Source organism: Meriones unguiculatus, chromosome X (assembly GCF_030254825.1).
Source record: "Meriones unguiculatus strain TT.TT164.6M chromosome X, Bangor_MerUng_6.1, whole genome shotgun sequence".
NCBI classification, from domain to species: Eukaryota; Metazoa; Chordata; class Mammalia; order Rodentia; family Muridae; genus Meriones; species Meriones unguiculatus.
The window spans coordinates 63,356,100-63,375,948 of NC_083369.1; the positions used below are offsets into that span (position 1 = coordinate 63,356,100).

Here is a 19,849-nt window from a genome sequence, read left to right on the forward strand (position 1 = left end):
AATCTGGAAAGGATGGGTGGAGAACTTCCTTCTTGATCCCTCCCCCTCAGCGCTGGGTAATTTAGAGTCCCGCGCTGGGCGGGAATGTAAGATGGCGGAGTAGCAACGCGGTGTTGTAGGTGTGCAGGCTCCGGGTTGACTTCGTTTCCAGTCTCTGCAGCATCGGTGATCACTGAGCGAAGAGCGCGTTTGAGTAGTTGCCAAAGATGCCGAATATCAAAATCTTCAGTGGGAGCTCCCACCAGGACTTATCCCAGAAAATTGCTGACCGCCTGGGCCTGGAACTAGGCAAGGTGGTGACTAAGAAATTCAGCAACCAGGAGACCTGGTAAGGATGAAATTGACATCGCGAGTGCACTTCATCTGCCCAGGCGATGGCACCATGGGGGGATGGAGCGGTCGCCGGAGTGAGGGAGGGCAGAAAGGGGCAGCTGAGGTTAGCTTGCCCGGAGGGCTGTTCCGTTATTTTACCTCGAGGGAGGGTCGCGTTCATCCGCTTTTAGATGGAGCCAAGATGGAGGGGGAGAGGTGTAGCGGTTACGTTTGAGAGATGGAGAACCTAATGTAAAGCTGTAATGGCCTCCCGGAGCGTCTGGAGGGGTACCGACGCTTAGCTTCAGTCATGGGGACACGTGGCTCGTCGCTTCAATTTAGAGCCACTAAGCTGGATTCGGTTCCCTTTCAGTGCGTTGGCTGGTGTATATCAGAGAGCCTAATGCGTTGAACCTCCTCGTAGTCTCTCTTCTGGACTCAAAAAGCTTTTTGATTTGAAATGGTAACGTTCTGATTAGGTTTTAAGGGAAACATGTTCTGAGAGGGCGCGAAAATCTTACCACTTCCCTTAGATTGGCATTCCTATCCTGTCTGTTGAGGAATTGAACCACCCTTAAGATAAATCAAGTTGATTGGATAAGCTCAGCATCCCTGATCATCAGCATCTCAGCACAAGTCATCCGGAAAGTCTTAGGGGAAACCCTAGTTTGGGAATTGGAATTTTTGACCTTTCCCAATGCTGCTACAGCCACAGATAATACACCGGCTCTTTTTTTCCCCCATTGGAGTCACGTGGAGATTTAGGGAACGATTTACACGTGAATGTTAATAACTGGCAACAAAATAACAGTACAAGGGAAGAACTATCTCAAACAGCGAATTAAAATTTGAGTTTTTTCTCTTTTTGATGCTTTACCTTAAAACTCCTCTTCCAGTACTGCTGTGATGTCACACACCTGTAATCACACTACTAGGCAGAAGCAGGAGGATAGCAAGCTACAAGTTTGAGACAATCCTGGTCTACATAACGAATCCTAAATTACCAGAACCACATAGTGAGACCCTCTGTGAATATTTAATTACTAACATAACTCTACCTAGCCCCAATTTCATCATCCACAGGCACTATTGGACCATGTAAGAGATAACTAAATTGCTTCTTTCAGTGCCCCTTCCAGTTATGTATAAAACTTCTGGATCCCATGGTAGATCAAAATGAGAGCACAGGCCAGAATCCTTTTTCATTAGCTTATTTGATTTTGTTTTTTAGGGATTTTTTTTTTTTAGGGGGAATTTACTCTGTAGACCAGGCTGGCCTCCCAATTCACAGAAGCCCCTGCATCTACCTGTGCTGGGATTAAAAGTTTGCACTACTATGCCCAGTTAAGGACTCTTTGAACCATTTCTAGCCCTAGAACACATACATTTTAAGGAATGATGTCTAAGCTATTAAATTTATCATATGCCCTTATTTAGATGTTTAAGCTGGCAATGATAATTATTCTTGTTTAGAAATTTTTGCCCTTTTTCTTTTGGTTGGCATGTATTGTACGAAATGACATTTTGTTTTGACAAAATGTTTTCTTTCTGTGGAAAATCTAGATAATGAGGTTTCATATTTAATAGGCCGCATACACCTTTAATCCCAGCAGAGACAGACAGGATCACTGAGTCAGAAACCAGCTTAATCTACAGAGGTAGTTCCAGGCCAGCCCCAGGCTAAGGGCTACGTTGTAAGACCCCATTTCTCCTCAACTCTACCCCCACCTCAATAAAGGATTTGAAGTACATTCAGTAGTTACAAAAGCAAGGGGCTTGTTTAAATAGATATTAGAAGTTTTATAGAATAAGGGACTATAGTAATTTGCCAAGAACTTTGCAAAAAATAATGGCTAAAAATTTAAAGAGTTTAGTTATGTTATCTGTATCCGTTGGCTTCTGGCAGCTTAAGGGATAGAGGCATAAGTGATGGATAATATGGCTTTATTTTTATACAGCTCTTTAGAGACTTCCATATACAAACTCCTAACAGTTTTATGGCTGTGTCCTTTACACAGTGATAAAGAATAGCGGAGAGAATATAATTTGTGATGTTTTTTTTTTTGCATTGATTCATATTTGAAGCTTTGTATAAGGTGAAAAGCCACCATGGTCTAAGTGTTCTGAGGAATAGTTTAAGCCTGTCAGACTGTGTAGGGTCAGTTGTGAAACTATTTGTTCTCTAACTCTCTCTTTTTGGTTTTTCAAGACAGGGTTTCTCTATGTAGCCTTGGCTGTTCTAGACTCACTTTGTAGACCAGGTAGGCCTAGGAATCACCAAAGATCCTCCTGCCTCTGTCTCCCAGAGCACTAGGATCACAGGTGTGTGCCACCACACCCAGCTTGTTATCCAAGTCCTAATCAAACAGCCTGGCCCTAGTAAGTGAATCTGTGGAGCACAGGATATTTTGTCCTTTACTGAAACTATAACTGTAGATGGACCTCTGATATGTGTAAAGAGTAAGCTGACCTTACTGGAAATCAGCATACCCAACTTCTACTCTGCCCCAGAAGAATGAAGATCTGGGTCAAAGAAGTAATATGTGCAAGAGGAGTATAGACAGGGTTAGCCATTTTTGAAGTTGCTCAGTTGGAAATACTTGATCTAGACTGCGTGAGCCACAAAGCATGCACTTTTGAGTAAATACCACACCTTTAATCCCAGCCAGATAAAGCAGGCTGATCTCAGGGTTCAAGGTCAAGTGGTTTTATAGGGAGTTCCAGGCCAGCTAGGAATAATTAGTGAGACGCTGTAAAAGAAAAAAAATGAGGAATTCCTTTTAAAAAGTCACTGCTTCTTTGAGGCATACCACACTGAGAAACTTTTAGAACATAATTCCTTGAAATATCCTTTAAACCTGTCCTGTGGCCATTCAAGGAATTTTTATTATTATTATTATTGAAATGGGGTCTCACTGTGTAACTGAGTCTGGTCTCAGACTCTGGCCATCATATCTTAGAGTATAATGTGTCACCATGCCTAGCTAATACTTTTTATTTTTGAGACAAATTTGCCTGCTTAGAACAAGTTGACCCCAGATTCATGATCCTCTTGCCGAAGACCCTTGAGTTCTGTCATTATAGGTATGATCAACTACCACACCAAGCTCTTTTAATCTTAATACATTTTTTACCCTCATTGGTCCTTTACTGTAACTTTCAGGATGTTATAAAAAATTATAGATCTGCTCTTCTTTTTATTTATATTCTCTTTAAGATATGGTATGTATTTTCCATGTAAAACAAATATCAATTCAATTCTTCATCAATGTTTTGTTAGAGTTGCTTTTTTTTTTTTTGGTCAGGCAAGGTCTCATGTGGTCTAAACTGGCCTCCATACATGCTGTGTAGCCCAGGTTGGTCATGAATTAATCCTTGTGCCTCAGCCCCTTAAATGCTATGTTAGCCAGATTTCAAATGCTCAATAAGTATAAATAAGAGGTAAGTGATTCCAGTATTGTACAATGCCTTTCTAAGCCTTATTGTGGTATAAGTAGTTCTTACGGAAAGTCTTCCTTATACCTCTCTGACCTATGTTTTCAGAATGAGGTTATTGATAAGATAATAGTTGTGACATGACCATGTGTTTTGGAGAGTGGTGAGAGTAACTTTAACTTTTAACTTTAATGTGTGTGTGAGAATGCATGTTACTTCTGTATATGGTGTTTGATTTCCTGGAGCTGGAGTTATAGATGATTGATTCAGGTCCTTGTTAAGAACCACTGAACTAGGCTGGGTGTGGTGGCCCACGCCTGTAATCCCAGGGCTCTTTGGGAAGCAGAGGCAGGTGGATCTGTGTAGCCAAGGCTACACAGAAACCCTCCCTGGAAAAAAAAAAGAACCACTGAGCCATATCTCCTGTCCCTATTTAACTTTGTAGTAGACCCCTCCAAATATACTAGCCTCGTGTACAAAGCAGTTGAACAACAAAAAGATTGTCCTCTTATCTGAAGGCATGCACTCACACCTACAAACACATCCTATATAACACATAAAAATTAACATTAATTTATTAATATTGAAGAACTAGTTAGTGTTCAGTTCTGTCATATATGTGTTTTCAAAATTAAAACATTAAAAATTAAATGTTTACATATTGTTTGTAAATACGAATGTCATACTTGCAGTCCAAGTGTGGAGGTCAGAAGATAACTTTTGGAAGTTGATTCTCTCCCCTTTATCATGTGGATTCCAGGAATGGAATTTAAGTGGTCAGGCTTGTGACAAGCACCTTTATCAGCTGGGCTGCAAATAATTCTTTATTACAATTTTTTTGTATATAAAGAGGGGACAAAAAGGATTTGATTGTTTTCTTGTACTCAGGTTGCCAGACTTTGTAACAGATGTTTTCTTTAATATAACTTTATTTGTTACAATTATTCACTTTGTATCCTAGCTGTAGTCCCATCCTTTTCCCTTCCCAAACCCTCCTTCCCTTCCTCCCTCATCTCCTCCTATTCTCCTTCCCCAGTCCACTGATAGGGGAGGTCCTCTTCCTTCCATCTGACCCTAGCCTATCAGGTCTCATCAGAACTGGCTGCATTTTCTTCCTCTGTGACCTTGTAAGGCTGCTCCCACCTCAGGTGGAGGTGATCAAAGAGCAGGCCAATCAGTTCGTTTCAGACAGTCCCTGCTCCCCTTTATAGGGAGCCCATTTGGAAACTGAGCTGCCATGGGCTACCTCTGTGCAGGGGGTCTAGGTTATCTCCATGAATGTTCCTTGGTTGGAGTATCAGTCTCAGAAAAGACCCCTATGCCCAGATTTTTTATTTTATTCTGTTGTTCTCATTGTGGAGCTCCAGACCCTTCCAGGTCTTTCTGTCTCCCGCTTCTTTCATAAGACCCTTTGCACTTTGCCCAAAGTTTGGCTATGAGTTTCAGCATCTGCTTTAATACCCTGCTGGGTAGAGTCTTTCAGAGGCCCTCTGTGATAGACTTTGGTCTTGTTCCTTATTTTCACCAATGTCTGTCCTGTTTGCCTTTCTGAATGAAGACTGAGCATTTTACCCAGGTCTTCCTTCTTGATTAGTTTCTTTAGATGTATAGAGTTTAGCAAATTTATCCTATATTATATGTTGAATATACACTTACAAGTGAGTATATATCGTGTGTGTCTTTCTGTTTCTGGGATACCTCACTCAGGATGATCTTTTCTAGATACTACCATTGCCCGAAAATTTCATGATTTCCTTGTTTTTAATTGTAGCAGATTTCTTTACCTGCTGAACCATGTTACTGGATCACAGTTTTGTTGGGCTTTTTTACTGTTGCTTTCCATTTGAGTTAGGGTCTTTAATTTGTAAGCTAGATTGGCCTCAATACTCCTGCTTCAGCTTCATAAGTTTTTAGTTTACTGGTATGTATTGTCCTACCCAGCTAAATATGTATATTTTTAAGTATGTTTGAACTACAATGTAAATAAGATCGATTGAGTATAATTAGTTAATAGTTTTGTGTTTTTGTTCTTTTTTTTCTTCAGTTTTATTTTCCACTGAGTGTTTTGCCTGCTTGTCTGCTGCCTATACATCCTATCACATCCTATGCCCATCAGTGCCTATAGGGGCCAGAACAGGACGCTGAATCTCTAACTGGTATTAGCAGTGGTTGTGAGCCACCATGTGGGAGTTGGGAAAAGAACCTGGGTCCTCTGAAAGAGCAACAAATGCTCTTAACCACGCGCACGCGCACACACACACACACACACACACACACACACACACACTCATGCACAGGCACACTTTTTGTTTTGTTTTGAGACAGAATTCAAGCTGTCCTCAAATTTTCTATATAACCTGATGTTGCTGTCTCAACCTGGAATTCAAGGCCGCACCCATACCTAGATAGGATCTAACCCAAGACTTCCTGAATACTGGGAATACCAATTGAGCTATAGCCTTTGCTCTGTTCTTTTATTCTTACTGTCTCTAAACACAATTTAATAAAACTATCAGAGAAGATATTATAATTGGAGACCTAAAAATGGGTAAGGTATTTATAGGAAAAGTATTCAAGATATTGGGAAGAAGTATAGAGGCTAGTAAGTATGAAGAAAGAGAATGTGACTTGTCCGTGACAAGCTGGGGAGATATTTTGAGATAAACTGTTTTCCCTTTTTTGAGACAATGTATGTAGCCTTGGCTTTCATTACTGTTCCTTAACTTCCTAAGGGGTAGAAGAATAAGGATATAGCACCAAACCTGACTCAGAGGTGAGCAATTTCTCAGGATAACAACAGAAATTGGAACTCTCCCAGGTTCCCTCATAACATTGTGTAGCTTCTCAGAAAATGCAATTAAAGTAGGTTCTTTTGACCAGGAGTGTCTTTTTTTTTTTTTAATATTCTTGTAATCTCAGCTTTAATTGAAAGATGCAGTAATGATTTACTTGAGTAGACACAGGTATAATGATGCACAGTTGTCTTTTCTTTTCCATTTATTTGTTTAGTTGTTTTGAGACAGGGTCACAAACTTTGGCCCAGGCTGGCCTAGAGCTCACTGTCTATTCAAGCTGCCTAAGTGTATGTCATCAAAATTGAATTTTGCACTAGGCATGGTGGTACGTGTTTGGAGGTGGCAGCAGGAGAATCCGAAGTTTAAGTTCATCCTCAGCTGGGTAGTAAATTTCAGGTCATCCTGAATTACATGAGTCCTTGTCTAAAAAAGAAAAAATAAATTTTGAGAGCAGAGTATCGCTCAGTGGTAGATCACTTGCCTAGCATGTACAAATAATGAGTTTTATTCCCAATGTCAAGAAAATGAATTTCGAGTTAATTGTAGGTTTATGGGTACTTGTAAAAAATGAGAAAAATATGCAGTATACCTCTTACTCAGTGTTTTATAACTTTCTGACTATAGTTTATTTTCTTTTTCTGTAATCTATAGCTTTCTTATAAAGCTATGGTATAATATAAGTCAGTATATTCACAATAAATATAACACTCCTATTAACAAAAGGGTCTTTTGTCTTTGCTTTATCTGATGTGATTCCTCCACCTCTCTTCCAATGGTTTTCATTTAGTATTGCTGTCATCTGGTTTTAGTTTCTGAGTAATATTGGTTTCAATAAAATTGTGTTGGAACCTGTTTCCTTCCCATCAATTTTTGGAAAAGACTAAAACTAGCATTAATTCTGTTTAAATGTTGGTAGAATTCTCATATTAAGCTGGGTATTAGTTTCATTGTCTATTTTTTTTATTTAACATTTTTCGTTTTCTTTTTTTCAGGATAGGGTTTCTTTGTGTATCCTTGGCTGTCCTGGACTCTTTGTAGACCAGGCTGGCCTTGAACTCAATAGAGATCTACCAACCTCTGCCTCCCAGAGTGCCAGGATTATAGGTGTGTGCTACCACGCCTGGCTAAAAAAATTGTTTTATACAATATACTTTGATCACATTTCCCCAACACTTCCCAGATCCTCCCCACCTCCCTACCAACAAAGCTGTTTTTGATTGTTTAGAGGATTATCAGTGGTATTGGTTTTTCTCTCATATAAACTAGCTTTTTTTTTATTTTTAGGTTTTTCTTCATTTTGTTCTTAAGTCTTTAAAAGTTTTATTTTCAGACAGGGTCCCTCTTTAAAATTTGTTTTATACATATGGGTATTTTGCTTGCGTGCACCCATGTGCATCACTTGTGCATGCTTGGTGCAATATATCCTCAGGAACTGGAGTTATAGAGAGTTTTGAGCTGCCATGTCAGTGCTGGGAATTGAACCCAGGTCCTCTGTAAGCCAGTATTCTTAACTACTGACCTACTGACCCATCTCTCCAGCCCCAGGGTCTCTTTGTATATCTACCCTGTCTTTAAAATCACCATCATCCTCCCTCAGTTTACATCAACACTCACCCAATTTTGTAGATTTGGTTTGTTTTTTTTTTTTTTTGCGACAGGATTTATCTGTATAGCCCTGGCTGTCCTGGAGCTCACTCTGGACCAGACTAGCCTGGAACGCATAGAGTTCTGTCATGCTGTCATATTTATAAACTCAAAATATTTGTATAGTGAACTAGAATGGACTGAGCAATAAGCTGCTTCTGGTATTCAGGTTCCTTTAGGTGTTCTCTCAGAGTCTGAAATGGTCAATGTCCACATGGAGCTCTAACCCATCCATAGTATATGTTAATGCTGATGCTGTCACTGTGGTGCTTAGAAAAATATCTATTGTTTATGTTCTTTTTTTTTTAGTGTGGAAATTGGAGAAAGTGTACGAGGAGAGGATGTCTACATTGTTCAGAGTGGCTGTGGTGAGATAAATGACAATCTAATGGAGCTTTTGATCATGATTAATGCTTGCAAGATTGCTTCAGCCAGCCGGGTTACTGCGGTCATCCCTTGTTTCCCTTATGCCCGCCAGGATAAGAAGGATAAGGTAGGAATGGATTTTTTTAATGGTGTTAATGATCAGACCTAGAGCTTAATTCTAGGCTAGTACTCTACCATTGAGATATACCTTTAGCTCAGAATCTTTAATGCAGGGGAAAGAGGAACATTCTCTGAAGTCACAAAGCCCTTAACTAACAGTTACTATATACAGAGCATTTTAAAAAATGGTATTTCTGATGTGTGATGTTGATCGTATAGTGGTGAGCATAGCTGCCTTCCAAAATGTTATTTCCTTAAGTATTGCCCTGTCTTTAAAATAATAGGCATGTAATTGTTTTTAAAAGCAATGCATTTATATTGTATATTTTATTTAAGTTTTAATTTCATTTAGCTGACAAATATTTTTAATTGTGTTAATAATTACCAGCTGGGTGGTTGTGGCACATAACTTTAATGCTATCAGTCTGGAGGAGGAGGCAGGTCCAGGCAGGTCTCTTGAGTTCAAAGCCAGCATGGTCTACACAATGAATTCCAGGACAGCCAGGGCTACAGACGAAGCCCTGTCTCAAAACAAAAAGACTAACCGAAGTCAAATATTTGTAGCAGAACATGTGCATGCACATGTGTGCTTTGTTACTAAACTATGTACCAGCCCATTTTTTGCCTTTTACTTTTGGCAGGGTCACACTAATTTTCCTAGACTGGCCTTGAACTTACTTGCTAGACCAGGCAACTCTTAAAATCTTTCTACTTTATTTTCCAGTGTAATTGGGAATCTCAGCCTGTGCCTAAAAGGATTCTTCTTAAACTGTAGATCTTTTATCTACCCAGGTCATGTGGTACCTCACTGTAGTTGGTCATAGATCTTTAGGAGACTAAAGCTAGAAATCATTTGAGCTCAGGATTTTGAGGCCGGCCTAAGCAACATAGCAAGAACATGGCCCTAACCCTCATCTCAGAAACATTAACAAAGTATAGTAGAGTCTTTCAGAAATCACAAGATCCTGGTGCCAGTTGTGACCCTATTGTAAAACATGAAGTTGATTACATGAATACTTGCTCTCCTATATTTTGTGCATCTGATTTAATTAGATATATGTATATATAATATATAAAGCTTTGCAAGTCTTTTAGTCCCCAGTTTTGACAAATGGTACCTAGGAGGAATGCTAGATATTTTAATTATGACCAAGTATAGAGTAAAAGACCAAGTACTGAGTATAATGCCATAAGTATGTTGAAATTGCTATAAAGTTGACCCCCAGATGAGTCAGATTAAACAATTTTCATTGATACAGGTCTTTAAACTTTGACATATTAGTGGTATATAGATTATGAGTGTTTATGCATTAAAATATTTAAGTTAAATATTTTTAAAAATAGTGTGAACACTGAGTTTGACCATAGTAAACACTTGAATAGACTGAAAATGTGTGTATAAGAAAACACAGCCAGAGCTGGGCGGTGCTGGGAGGTAGAGGCAAGTGGATCTCTGTGGCCAGCCTGATCTACAGACTAAGTACCAAGATAGCCAAGGCTACACACATACACAAACCCTGTCTCCAAAAACAAAACAAAAGAAAACCAAAAAGAGAAAGAAGGAAAGAAAGAAAACAGCTACAGAGAGGAAGGAAGGAAGGAAGGAAGGAAGGAAGGAAGGAAGGAAGGAAGGAAGGAAGGAAGGAAAGAAAGAAACAAGGAAGGAAACAAGGAAACAGAGCCCAGAGTGGTGGTGCATGCCTTTGATCCCAGGAGTCAAAGACAGACATCTTTTCTGAGGCCAGCCTGGTCTACACAGTGAGTTCTGGGGTAGCCAGAGCTGTATAGAGAGAACCTATCTTAAAAAAAAAAAAAAGTGGAAGTAGCAGCCAGGCAGAGGCAGGTGTATATATCCTCGAGTTTGAGGATAGGCTGGTACACATGAGTGCCAGGACAGCCAGGGCTACACAGAGAGATCATGTCTTGAAAAGATAAAGGCTAAGGCAGCAGTCAAGACTTCTAAGCCAGTCTGGGCTACAAAGCAGCACCCTCAAGTAATTTAAGAAAACAGAAGTACGAAGATAGTTTTCTTTACTAAAATTTGTGCCCTCATTTGGAATAGTGTACTGCTTACTGTTTAATACAAACAGTAGTATACTCTACCCAAAAGACCAATGGCTATATCTCTTCTCATGAATTTCTTGGTGACATAATGTCTTAAATATAGGTACTTGATAACTGTTTCTCATTCAAATGAATTGTGTTCATCTTGGGTTTTTCTTTTTTCCTTTTCTCCCTTCTATTCAGAGCCGGGCTCCAATCTCAGCTAAGCTTGTTGCAAATATGCTATCTGTAGCAGGTGCGGATCATATTATCACCATGGATCTACATGCATCTCAAATTCAGGTACCAGTGGACGCTAAATACTGATAGTTTGAAAGGTGGTTAGAGACGCATGGTAGTGTACATCTGTAGCCTGGAGGCTGAAAGCTGAAGCAAGTTAGCAACAGTCTGGTTAAGTTATGGGAAGAGCACAGGCTTTAGAATTAGAACTAGGCTGGATGCCTCTACTTAAACATACTAACTAGCAGGTTAACTTTATAACATGGTCAGGTTTCTTCTGAGTATACTACATGTTCATTATTATGGTTATAAAATATTAAGTCCATGATAAACTTGGTTGATGACTGGTGTAGCTGATAACAATGGTAGCTTTTACCGAGATTATTGCCCTAGAATAATAATCAGTCTAAATTTAGAGCTACAGACATTAAAGATTTTTCATACAAGATCAGAGAAAGGGAAATCAACTGCCACATTTATTTTATACTATCTTAAGAAGCATTCTGCTACATATGGTGGTGCACACCTATAATCTTAGCTCCTGGAAGGCTCAGGCAGGGAGATGGCATTTCAAGCCAGTCCTGCTGTAAAGTCTGTTTTTAAACTATAATCTTCCAGCTATTACCATTTGGATCTTCTGGCAATGCCATGAGTTGCATGGGACAGAAACAACTTAATTGAAAAATACAGCTAGTCTGTATGAACTGGAATTAAAACACATGCCTCCTGATTTCTAGTTATTCTGTATAATCATTCACTATAAATAGTTGCCACTGAATTCGTATGTCATATTATCTCTAGCTGTTTTACCAGTTAGAGCAGCACAAACACTAAGTGGCATAAACAGTACATATAATTTTTGAGTCTGATCATTGACTGGCTTGGCAGTTCATAGTACTTGGTTGAACGTTTGCATATAACTTTCCAATACTTTTGAATATTGAAGTAAGGTTGTTTTTTAGTATAAGTTACTATTTTCTTTTAATTTGTATAGTGTGTGTGTGTGTGTGTGTACGTGGGTACATGCATGATGTGTGTGGAGGTAAGAGAATAACTTGCAGAAATTTTCTAACAAAGTGGGTCCTCAAGATCAAACTTGGGCTCCTTTACCTGCTGAGCCATATCACCAGACCTTTTTTTTTTTTTTTTTTAAATTACATTGATTGATTGATTGGTTGATTGGACACACATGCTTTAGCTAAAGCATGTGTGTGGAATTAAAGAGACAACTTTCAGGATTCCCAGGTGAGTCCCAGAGAGCAAACTCCTTAAGTTGTCAGGTCAGGCTTGGCAGTAAATACCTTGGTCAGATGAACCATCTCTCTTTAATGTTAGCCATTCATAAATGGAAGAGAAGAAAAAGAAGCAAAAAATTGACCCGGCTTCTTTCTTCAGGGCTTCTTTGATATCCCAGTGGACAATTTATATGCAGAGCCAGCAGTCCTTAAGTGGATAAAGGAGAATATATCTGAGTGGAGAAACTGTACTATTGTCTCACCCGACGCTGGTGGAGCCAAAAGGTATGGTTGTAATTACTGTTGCTCTTAAGAATAATGTACTGTACGAGGCAATGGTGGTACATCTTTAATCCCAACACTTGGGAGGGAGAGGCAGGCAGCTCTCCGAGTTTGAGGCCAACCTGGTCTACAGAGTGAGTTCCAGGACAGCCAGGGCTACACAGAGAAAGCCTGTCTCAAAAAGAAAAATAGCTATTGAATTATTGGCTTTACTGTCGCATTAGTAACTTGGTACTACAGAGTTAACACTTGGTGTGTAACTTTATCAGAAATGGTAGGCAATTTCATTTGCAATGAATGGCATTCATTCTTAATCCCAATATTAATGGATAAGTAAGCTTTACATTCCTCTTACAAAGCTGTTGGTTAGACCATTTGATCCCTGGATTAAAATATTAAGCCAAATAAAGTATGGTATTTTAGTTTAAAGCCAGAACCTTAAGTTTTTTTAAACAAACTTATTGCCAGGGATTAACGGTTACAATATTTTATAGCTTAAATGGTGTAGACTAAGATCCTTTGATTTTCTTAGTGGATTGCTTATTAGTCATAAATACAAAAATATGACCCATGCTCTTGTTGTGGAAACAGAATAAAGGGCCACAAAATTCAGATGAGTAGAAAAAAACTGATTTAGCACTTTCCAGAAGTGATATAAATCATGAAGAATTCAAACTATTCAAATCTTTTTTTTCAACCATGTATTTAATTTCAGCAACCTTAGTGGAATTAATTAAGCTGAGAACTTGGTTTAACCAGCCAGATATATAGCTTCTTAAGCATTATATTCACATCTTTCTCAGGCCTAAAAAAAAAAAAAAGTGAATTTGAGATAATCAAGCAGGCTTGCTTTTTTCTTAAAGTTTGGTATAAGAATACTATTTTCTGCAAATGACTTACTGTTGTTTGTAATTCTCTTTTGTTATAATTACTTTATAGTGATGGAGTATTTTCCAAGTGAGTGATGCTCACTTCTGTCTTGGCAGGCAGGGTTGGGGAGTAGGTAAGGATTACAGTGTAACTGTAAACTTCACAGTAGCTCTCTTCCACTTAAGGATATATGGGTTACTTCTCCAACTTTTTCGTACTTTGTTGCTAACTATGTTGGCCAGTGAGCACAACAGTTGGGAACACTTGAGGTAACTGATCGTACATTTGTCTTAGATGTATTATTCCAAGTGAATTGGTTACCTGTGACGTTAGTTGCCTAACCAGTAGTCATAGAGAGCACAAGGTATAGATATGTTACCTATAGTTGTAGTTTAAACCATACATGGTCAGAGGTTCTTGACCTGTTCAACAAAAACTGGTCACAAGAGAGATACAACATAACATTAAAGTTTGATCAGCGCTACATTTAAAACCCAAACCTAAGGCATAAATCTTTGTGACACGAATTGCACAGTGGTACATGGGCACACGTGTCACAGGGAGCCCATTGTTATTTACACTGAATAACTTCCTGCTTGAGTGAATTATGTTGTACTTTAAATATTCAGATTTGTCTTCTGCCTTTTGATGTGGCTTGTATTATGTTTAATGAGAAAAAATAAAACAAGTTCTCTTTTCATTTGATGATATTTTGGGCTATATAATGACATGCCCTGCTTGTCTGGTTAATTGGCTTAATTTTCTTTCTAGCACTTGTAGAAGGGATCCAAAGCTTGGTGACCAGGTACAGTTGATATTTACCATTGGTGGTGGTTTTACCACCATCATGGGAGAGATGAGTGTATGGACATGCATTGAAAGGGTGGGCTCTGCTCCACTCCTCCTGCTTCTGGTTCATGTGTCATTATTTCTAGAGTCACAAGTCTTCCATGATGGAATTGGGACAATCTATGCACTCTCTGCAGATCTCTTTTCTTTTGCTTTTAATTGGTTAAACTAATATACCTTTGCATACACTGCTTTCCAGGACTGGTGAAGGGTATGTCTACACCATCGTCATAATGAATAAGTTTGAGTAATATATTTCTATACTGCCATTGGTATTACAGAGCCATTAGTTTGTAGTGTTTGTTTTTTGAGATGTCAATGATAGTTGCTTTTTCTAGCTGTGGAATATATTTTAGTTTCAAAGAATATTCTCCCCTAGGAAAAACAATCCATTATTTTGTATAAGTGGGTACAGGAGATGGAACCCAGGGCCTCATACATCCTAGGCAAGTTGTCTATCACTAAACTACACTCCCAGTCTTGGAAGTCACATACATGTCTTTAACTTAACCTTGAACTTCTTCTCTTTTACAGAGTGACCTCCATTGCAGATCGATTGAATGTAGATTTTGCTTTGATTCACAAGGAACGGAAGAAGGCCAATGAAGTGGACCGAATGGTGCTAGTAGGAGATGTGAAGGATCGAGTGGCTATACTAGTAGATGATATGGCTGACACTTGTGGTACTATCTGTCATGCTGCTGACAAGTGAGTGCAGCCTGGTCTGGCTAGTAGTTAGAAATAAAAAGCCAACTGGTGCTTTGCTGATTTTTTTTTTTTTTTAAAACACAACTGAAGCGGTAGCTTTAGGATAATTTTGATCATGCTTGCTTTTTATACGTATGAATTAATGAATTAATTTCAGATTCTTAATGCTGCTTTTAATATCCTTAATAAGTTGAAACTATCAAAAGTCAAATCCATCACATACACTTTACCTTCCAAAAATCCTTGCTTAACAGCACAATCTAACATTGGGTTGTTTCCCTTCATGATTACATGGATGACAGGGATCTGTGGTGACACAGTGTTTGGATCACAGATTGTTAGACGAAGGAAAGATCAAAATACTATATCTGGTTTCTACTGAATGCATAGGATGCTTGTGCCATTATAAAGTCTAAAAATCATAAGTTCAAACATAATCAAAACAATGTATGGTAAAGTTGGCACTTTTAACCATCCAATCCAATGACATTAGTTATATTTACAGTATTATACACTGATATTGTAGGATTATCCTATATCCTATATGGATATAGGATATCCATAGATATCCTATACGTATATGTATACAGTGTGTGCGTGCGTGCGTGTTCATGTGTATGTGGGTACCTGTGCACATGCCATGGCAAGTATGTGGAAATCAGGACAACTTTCAGAATGGTTCTTCTTCTACCACATGGGTCCCAGGGGTCAAATTCAGGTCAGCAAGCTGGGCAGCAAGCATAGCCAAATGCAAGTATTCCTGATTAAGCTTATTTTCAAAGTCCCAGACTTTCAGTCTTGTGATATCTTATCGTGTAGTTTTTCCCGATCACAATGAAGGGCATTTCTCTTTTTACTAGCCAGAAAGGAAAAAGAACACAGATTACACCTGGAAATTTTTATAGGTTCTACCATGATAAGGCTTTAATGCAGACTTTGCTCCTTGATATGGCCATAACTGTGTTCTCCCAATAGTTCATGAATTGACTTCTAGGCCCAGGTGTGGCTTTGCAGATTACTTTGGGGGTATTTTGTCTTAAATAATGAGATCTTGAGAACAGAATCCCCATGATAGAAATAAAGACCTTATTAGAACACCTTACACTTTCTTTACTTGTGTACTAGAAGGTCCTGTGAGCACACAAGATGTTTTTCTACAGTTGACATTGGCCTTGTCAGACCCAGAACTGTGAAACAAACTTGTCTCTGATAATGTTGTGACCAATTAATACTTTTATTTCTTTCTAATTCAGATTCTGTGTGTGACTGTCAGATTAATTTGTCCTTTTTCCTCTAGACTTCTCTCAGCTGGAGCTACCAGAGTTTATGCTATCTTGACTCATGGCATCTTTTCTGGCCCAGCCATTTCTCGCATCAATAATGCGTGCTTTGAAGCAGTAGTAGTCACCAATACCATACCTCAGGAGGACAAGATGAAGCACTGCTCCAAAATCCAGGTGAGATGAGATCAATTCCCACACAAAATGTTAAGTGTTTTACAGGTGGTAACAAGTTAAGTCAGATACCTGTATCCTAAAGCTTAACTTCTTTGGTTTTTCTGCTTGTATATTGTTTTGTTCTGGGAATGGAACCCAAAGTCTTGGCTTTTGTAAGCAAGCTACATCACTGTGTTTCTGAAGGCATCCTTTTTTTGGGGGGTCCCTTTTGGCCTTTATTGTTTAAGATATAGCCTTATTAAGTTACCCAGGCTAGCCCAGGCAGGCCTCAAACCTGAAATCAAATCATTCTGTTTCAGCCTCTCAAGTATCTAAAGGCCTAGCTTCCTTTGTGGCTTTTGTTTGGTTGGTTTTGCTTTCTTTTTTTTTCCCCTTGTTTATTTGTGATAAGGTCCTATTGTGTAGCTCTGGCTGGCTTTGAACTCAAAATCTACCTACCTCTGCCTGAGTGCTAGCATTAAGTACCACATCCAGATTTTAAAGCTTTTTTAATTAATATCTGTATGTGTGTGCTTGTGTGAATTTCAGTGGCTTAAAGATGGCATTGGAAAAAAAGGTGGCAACCCTGGAGCTAAAAGGTGGCTATAAATTTTCCATGTGAGCACTGGAAACTCAATTCAGGTGCTCTGCAAGAGCAGTAAACACTCTTGAGCACTCTTCCATGCTGTGCCATCTCCCCAGCTTCTTTGTGAATTTGTTGTTTTGACTTTGGTCTTTTGAAACAGCACACTGTTCACAAGGGTAGCCTAAGACTCATTGCAATTCTCTTGCCCCAGCCTCCCAAGGACTGAGATTATAGGCATGTTCTTTTTTGTTTGTTTGTTTTGTTTGTTTTTTTTTTCCTCAGGCAGTGTTTCTCTCTATAGCCCTGGCTACCCTAGAACTCACTGTAGACCAGGCTGACCTCAAACTCAGAGATCCATCTGCCTCTGCCTCCCCTCATACTGGGATTAAAGGTATGTGCTACCACCACCTGGCTAATTTTTATTTATGTGTTTCTGCAAGCATGTGTGCCACCTATGCAGGTTCCTGCAGAGGGCCAAAAAAGAGCATCAGATTCTCTGGAGCTAGAGTCACAGGTGGTTGTGAGCAATGTGACATGTATTTGGAATTGAACTCTAGAATTCTAGAAGAGCCTTGAATACTCTTAACTGCTGATTCATCTCTTCAGCTGCTGTAGGCTTATACTTGGCCTGTACTGCATCACTGTTTTGATGATCTTTAGTCAGGGTTTGCTGTATCATTAGCATCTTAATTCTTTCCTAAATGATTTTGGGGTGGGGGGAAGAGCCGAGTGCCAGGCTGCTCATATAGGCTGCAGGTGGGTCAGCAGATTCTGTCCCTGTATGCTAACTTAGTGATTTTTATTTTTTTTTTTTTTTATTTTTTGTCTTTCTAGGTGATTGACATCTCCATGATCCTTGCAGAAGCCATCAGGAGAACACACAATGGAGAATCTGTTTCCTACCTGTTCAGCCATGTTCCTTTATAATGGTATAACTTCTAAAGCATTTTGAAAATAAACATCCCATCCCTTGTTTTTCTTGGTATTTGGTGAGTTCAGCAGAAGACCCAGCTTGCTCCAGTGTAGCTTTTTACATCCCAAATTAGATACATTAGAATTTATCCTAAATTGGAGAGAGACAGATTGCTATTAACTGCTAGGATGTCCTGCTTACATTGTTTCATCCTGGCTTTCTTGTTTATTTTGTGAGCCTTGCAGCTTTAACTAGAGTTCAGCTGCTGAAAGATGTATAAACTGTTGAGAGTATTTGACAATGTCCTTAGGATATGTTTGACAAAGCTCATACCCCATTGCATATGAGTTCTTTGGGGTTTTCTTCATTTAGAATAACTAGCAACAAAGCCAGCCCATCTGTGATACATGTTCAGAGGTCTATGCTACACTACAGCAAGAACCCTGAGCATCTTTAAACATAGTTCCAGCAGATGAGCACCCTGTAATGCAGGGACAGGTAGCCCAATGGAATAACCAATTTTGGGGAGGAAGAAGCCTGATACATTGACATCTGTTTAGCTCTACAGCTTGGATTCTCCACACCTGTTCTTTTCCATTTGGCTTTACTATCTTCAGCCATCTTGACCCTTTCCTGGCCAAATATCTTGGACTCAAGTGATCATTGTACCATTATCTTCCGTCAGACAGACTTGCTTCTTGCTATGTATCTGCTAACATTCACATTAGATAACTTGCTGTAGCGCAATCTTCCTTGGCCTACTGCCACTATCGTGGTAGGTTTTAGGTGGTGTCATAGTGCCTTTTGATTAATTTAAGTATTTAATTTTCATCTTTCTTGGATCCGTTTGGCCTCAATTGAATAGATTTCTGCTAAACAATTTGATGTTATAGTATCTTGTAGAAGAAACTTAATAAAGTGTCTGTTATGTATGCAATTTTGGGTCTGTTGTCATATCTATTGATTTCTCTGCTGACGTTTGTCTTAGGTGTTTTACTGTCTGGTCTCTCTCTCTCTCTCTCTCTCTCTCTCTCTCTCTCTCTCTTTCTCTCTGTACAGCCATTTTAGCCTGAAAGCAAAGCAGCAATGGAAAGACTTTTAGGGTATCTAAGGTTTAGTGAAAATTAAAAGCAATTTAATTCTGTGTAGCATACTGGAATTACATGATGTGTATGCCTTCTGGGTTTCTACCATTTAATTCCTGGGAATCTAAATTTCTATTTCCTTTGAGCAAATTTTGCCTAATGTGATGATTTCCCACCTTCACCAGTGTTTGATGCTTTTTTTTTTCAAGACAGGGTTTCTCTGTGTAGCCTTGGCTGTCCTGGACTGGCTTTGTAGACCAGGTTGACCTGGAACTCATAGTAATCCATCCACCTGCCTCTGCTTCCTGAGTGCTGGGATTAAAGGCAGTACACCACCATGCCTGGCCTCTAGATCTACTTTTTATGTCATTTTGCTTTTGTTGAATATGGGAATGGCTGTATTACAGTTAGATTTGTGACAAAAGTGATTCAAGAGGGACTAGAGTAAGCTATGACATCTTTTTTGTTTGTTTGTTTGTTTTGTTTTTGTTTTTTTTTCTGGAAGAAGCATAGGGAGATAATTATGCTATTTCCTAAAGTGCTGGATCAGTGTGTCAAGCTTCATCATTTCAGAACACAATAGTTACTTATCCACAAATACTATCCAGGACTCATACAGGACACCTAAAACCATAGGTATTATATAACCTTATATAAACCAGATTTTTCCCTATACAGACATACCTGGGATAAAGTTTCATTTATAAAGTAGGCACTCTAAGAGAGCAATAAAATAGAACAATTATAGCTCCACAGCATCACTTGTGCTTTTGAGGCCATTAAGTGAAATAAGGGACAGCTGATGTGATAACTAAAACTAATAGGCTGATAGCATATATAGTGTGGTTGTCCAGGAAAACAGGATGGTTATGTCCCAGGCAGGATTATACAGTAGCATTAGATCTCATGTGACACAATTTGAAATGTTAA

At 39.0% G+C, this 19,849-nt stretch overlaps 1 protein-coding gene across 1 annotated transcript; it reads left to right on the forward strand.

Moving 5' to 3' along the window:
* The first annotated feature begins 51 nt into the window (after positions 1 to 51).
* On the forward strand, positions 52 to 18,771 carry Prps1 (phosphoribosyl pyrophosphate synthetase 1). The gene is made up of 7 exons (XM_021664342.2): positions 52 to 328; positions 8,496 to 8,679; positions 10,920 to 11,018; positions 12,351 to 12,475; positions 14,726 to 14,899; positions 16,197 to 16,356; positions 17,756 to 18,771. The coding sequence occupies exons 1-7, from the start codon at positions 207 to 209 to the stop codon at positions 17,846 to 17,848; spliced, it is 957 nt and encodes a 318-aa protein (XP_021520017.1). The 5' UTR covers positions 52 to 206; the 3' UTR covers positions 17,849 to 18,771.
* The last annotated feature ends 1,078 nt before the right edge of the window (positions 18,772 to 19,849 follow it).

Excerpts from the sequence above, each read along its gene's own strand:
- Prps1 (XM_021664342.2), top strand. The coding sequence starts at position 207 with ATGCCGAATATCAAAATCTTCAGTGGGAGCTCCCACCAGGACTTATCC. Across the intron at positions 8,680-10,919 it reads GCCAGGATAAGAAGGATAAG|AGCCGGGCTCCAATCTCAGC; the intron begins GTAGGAATGGAT and ends CCTTCTATTCAG. Across the intron at positions 11,019-12,350 it reads TACATGCATCTCAAATTCAG|GGCTTCTTTGATATCCCAGT; the intron begins GTACCAGTGGAC and ends TTCTTTCTTCAG.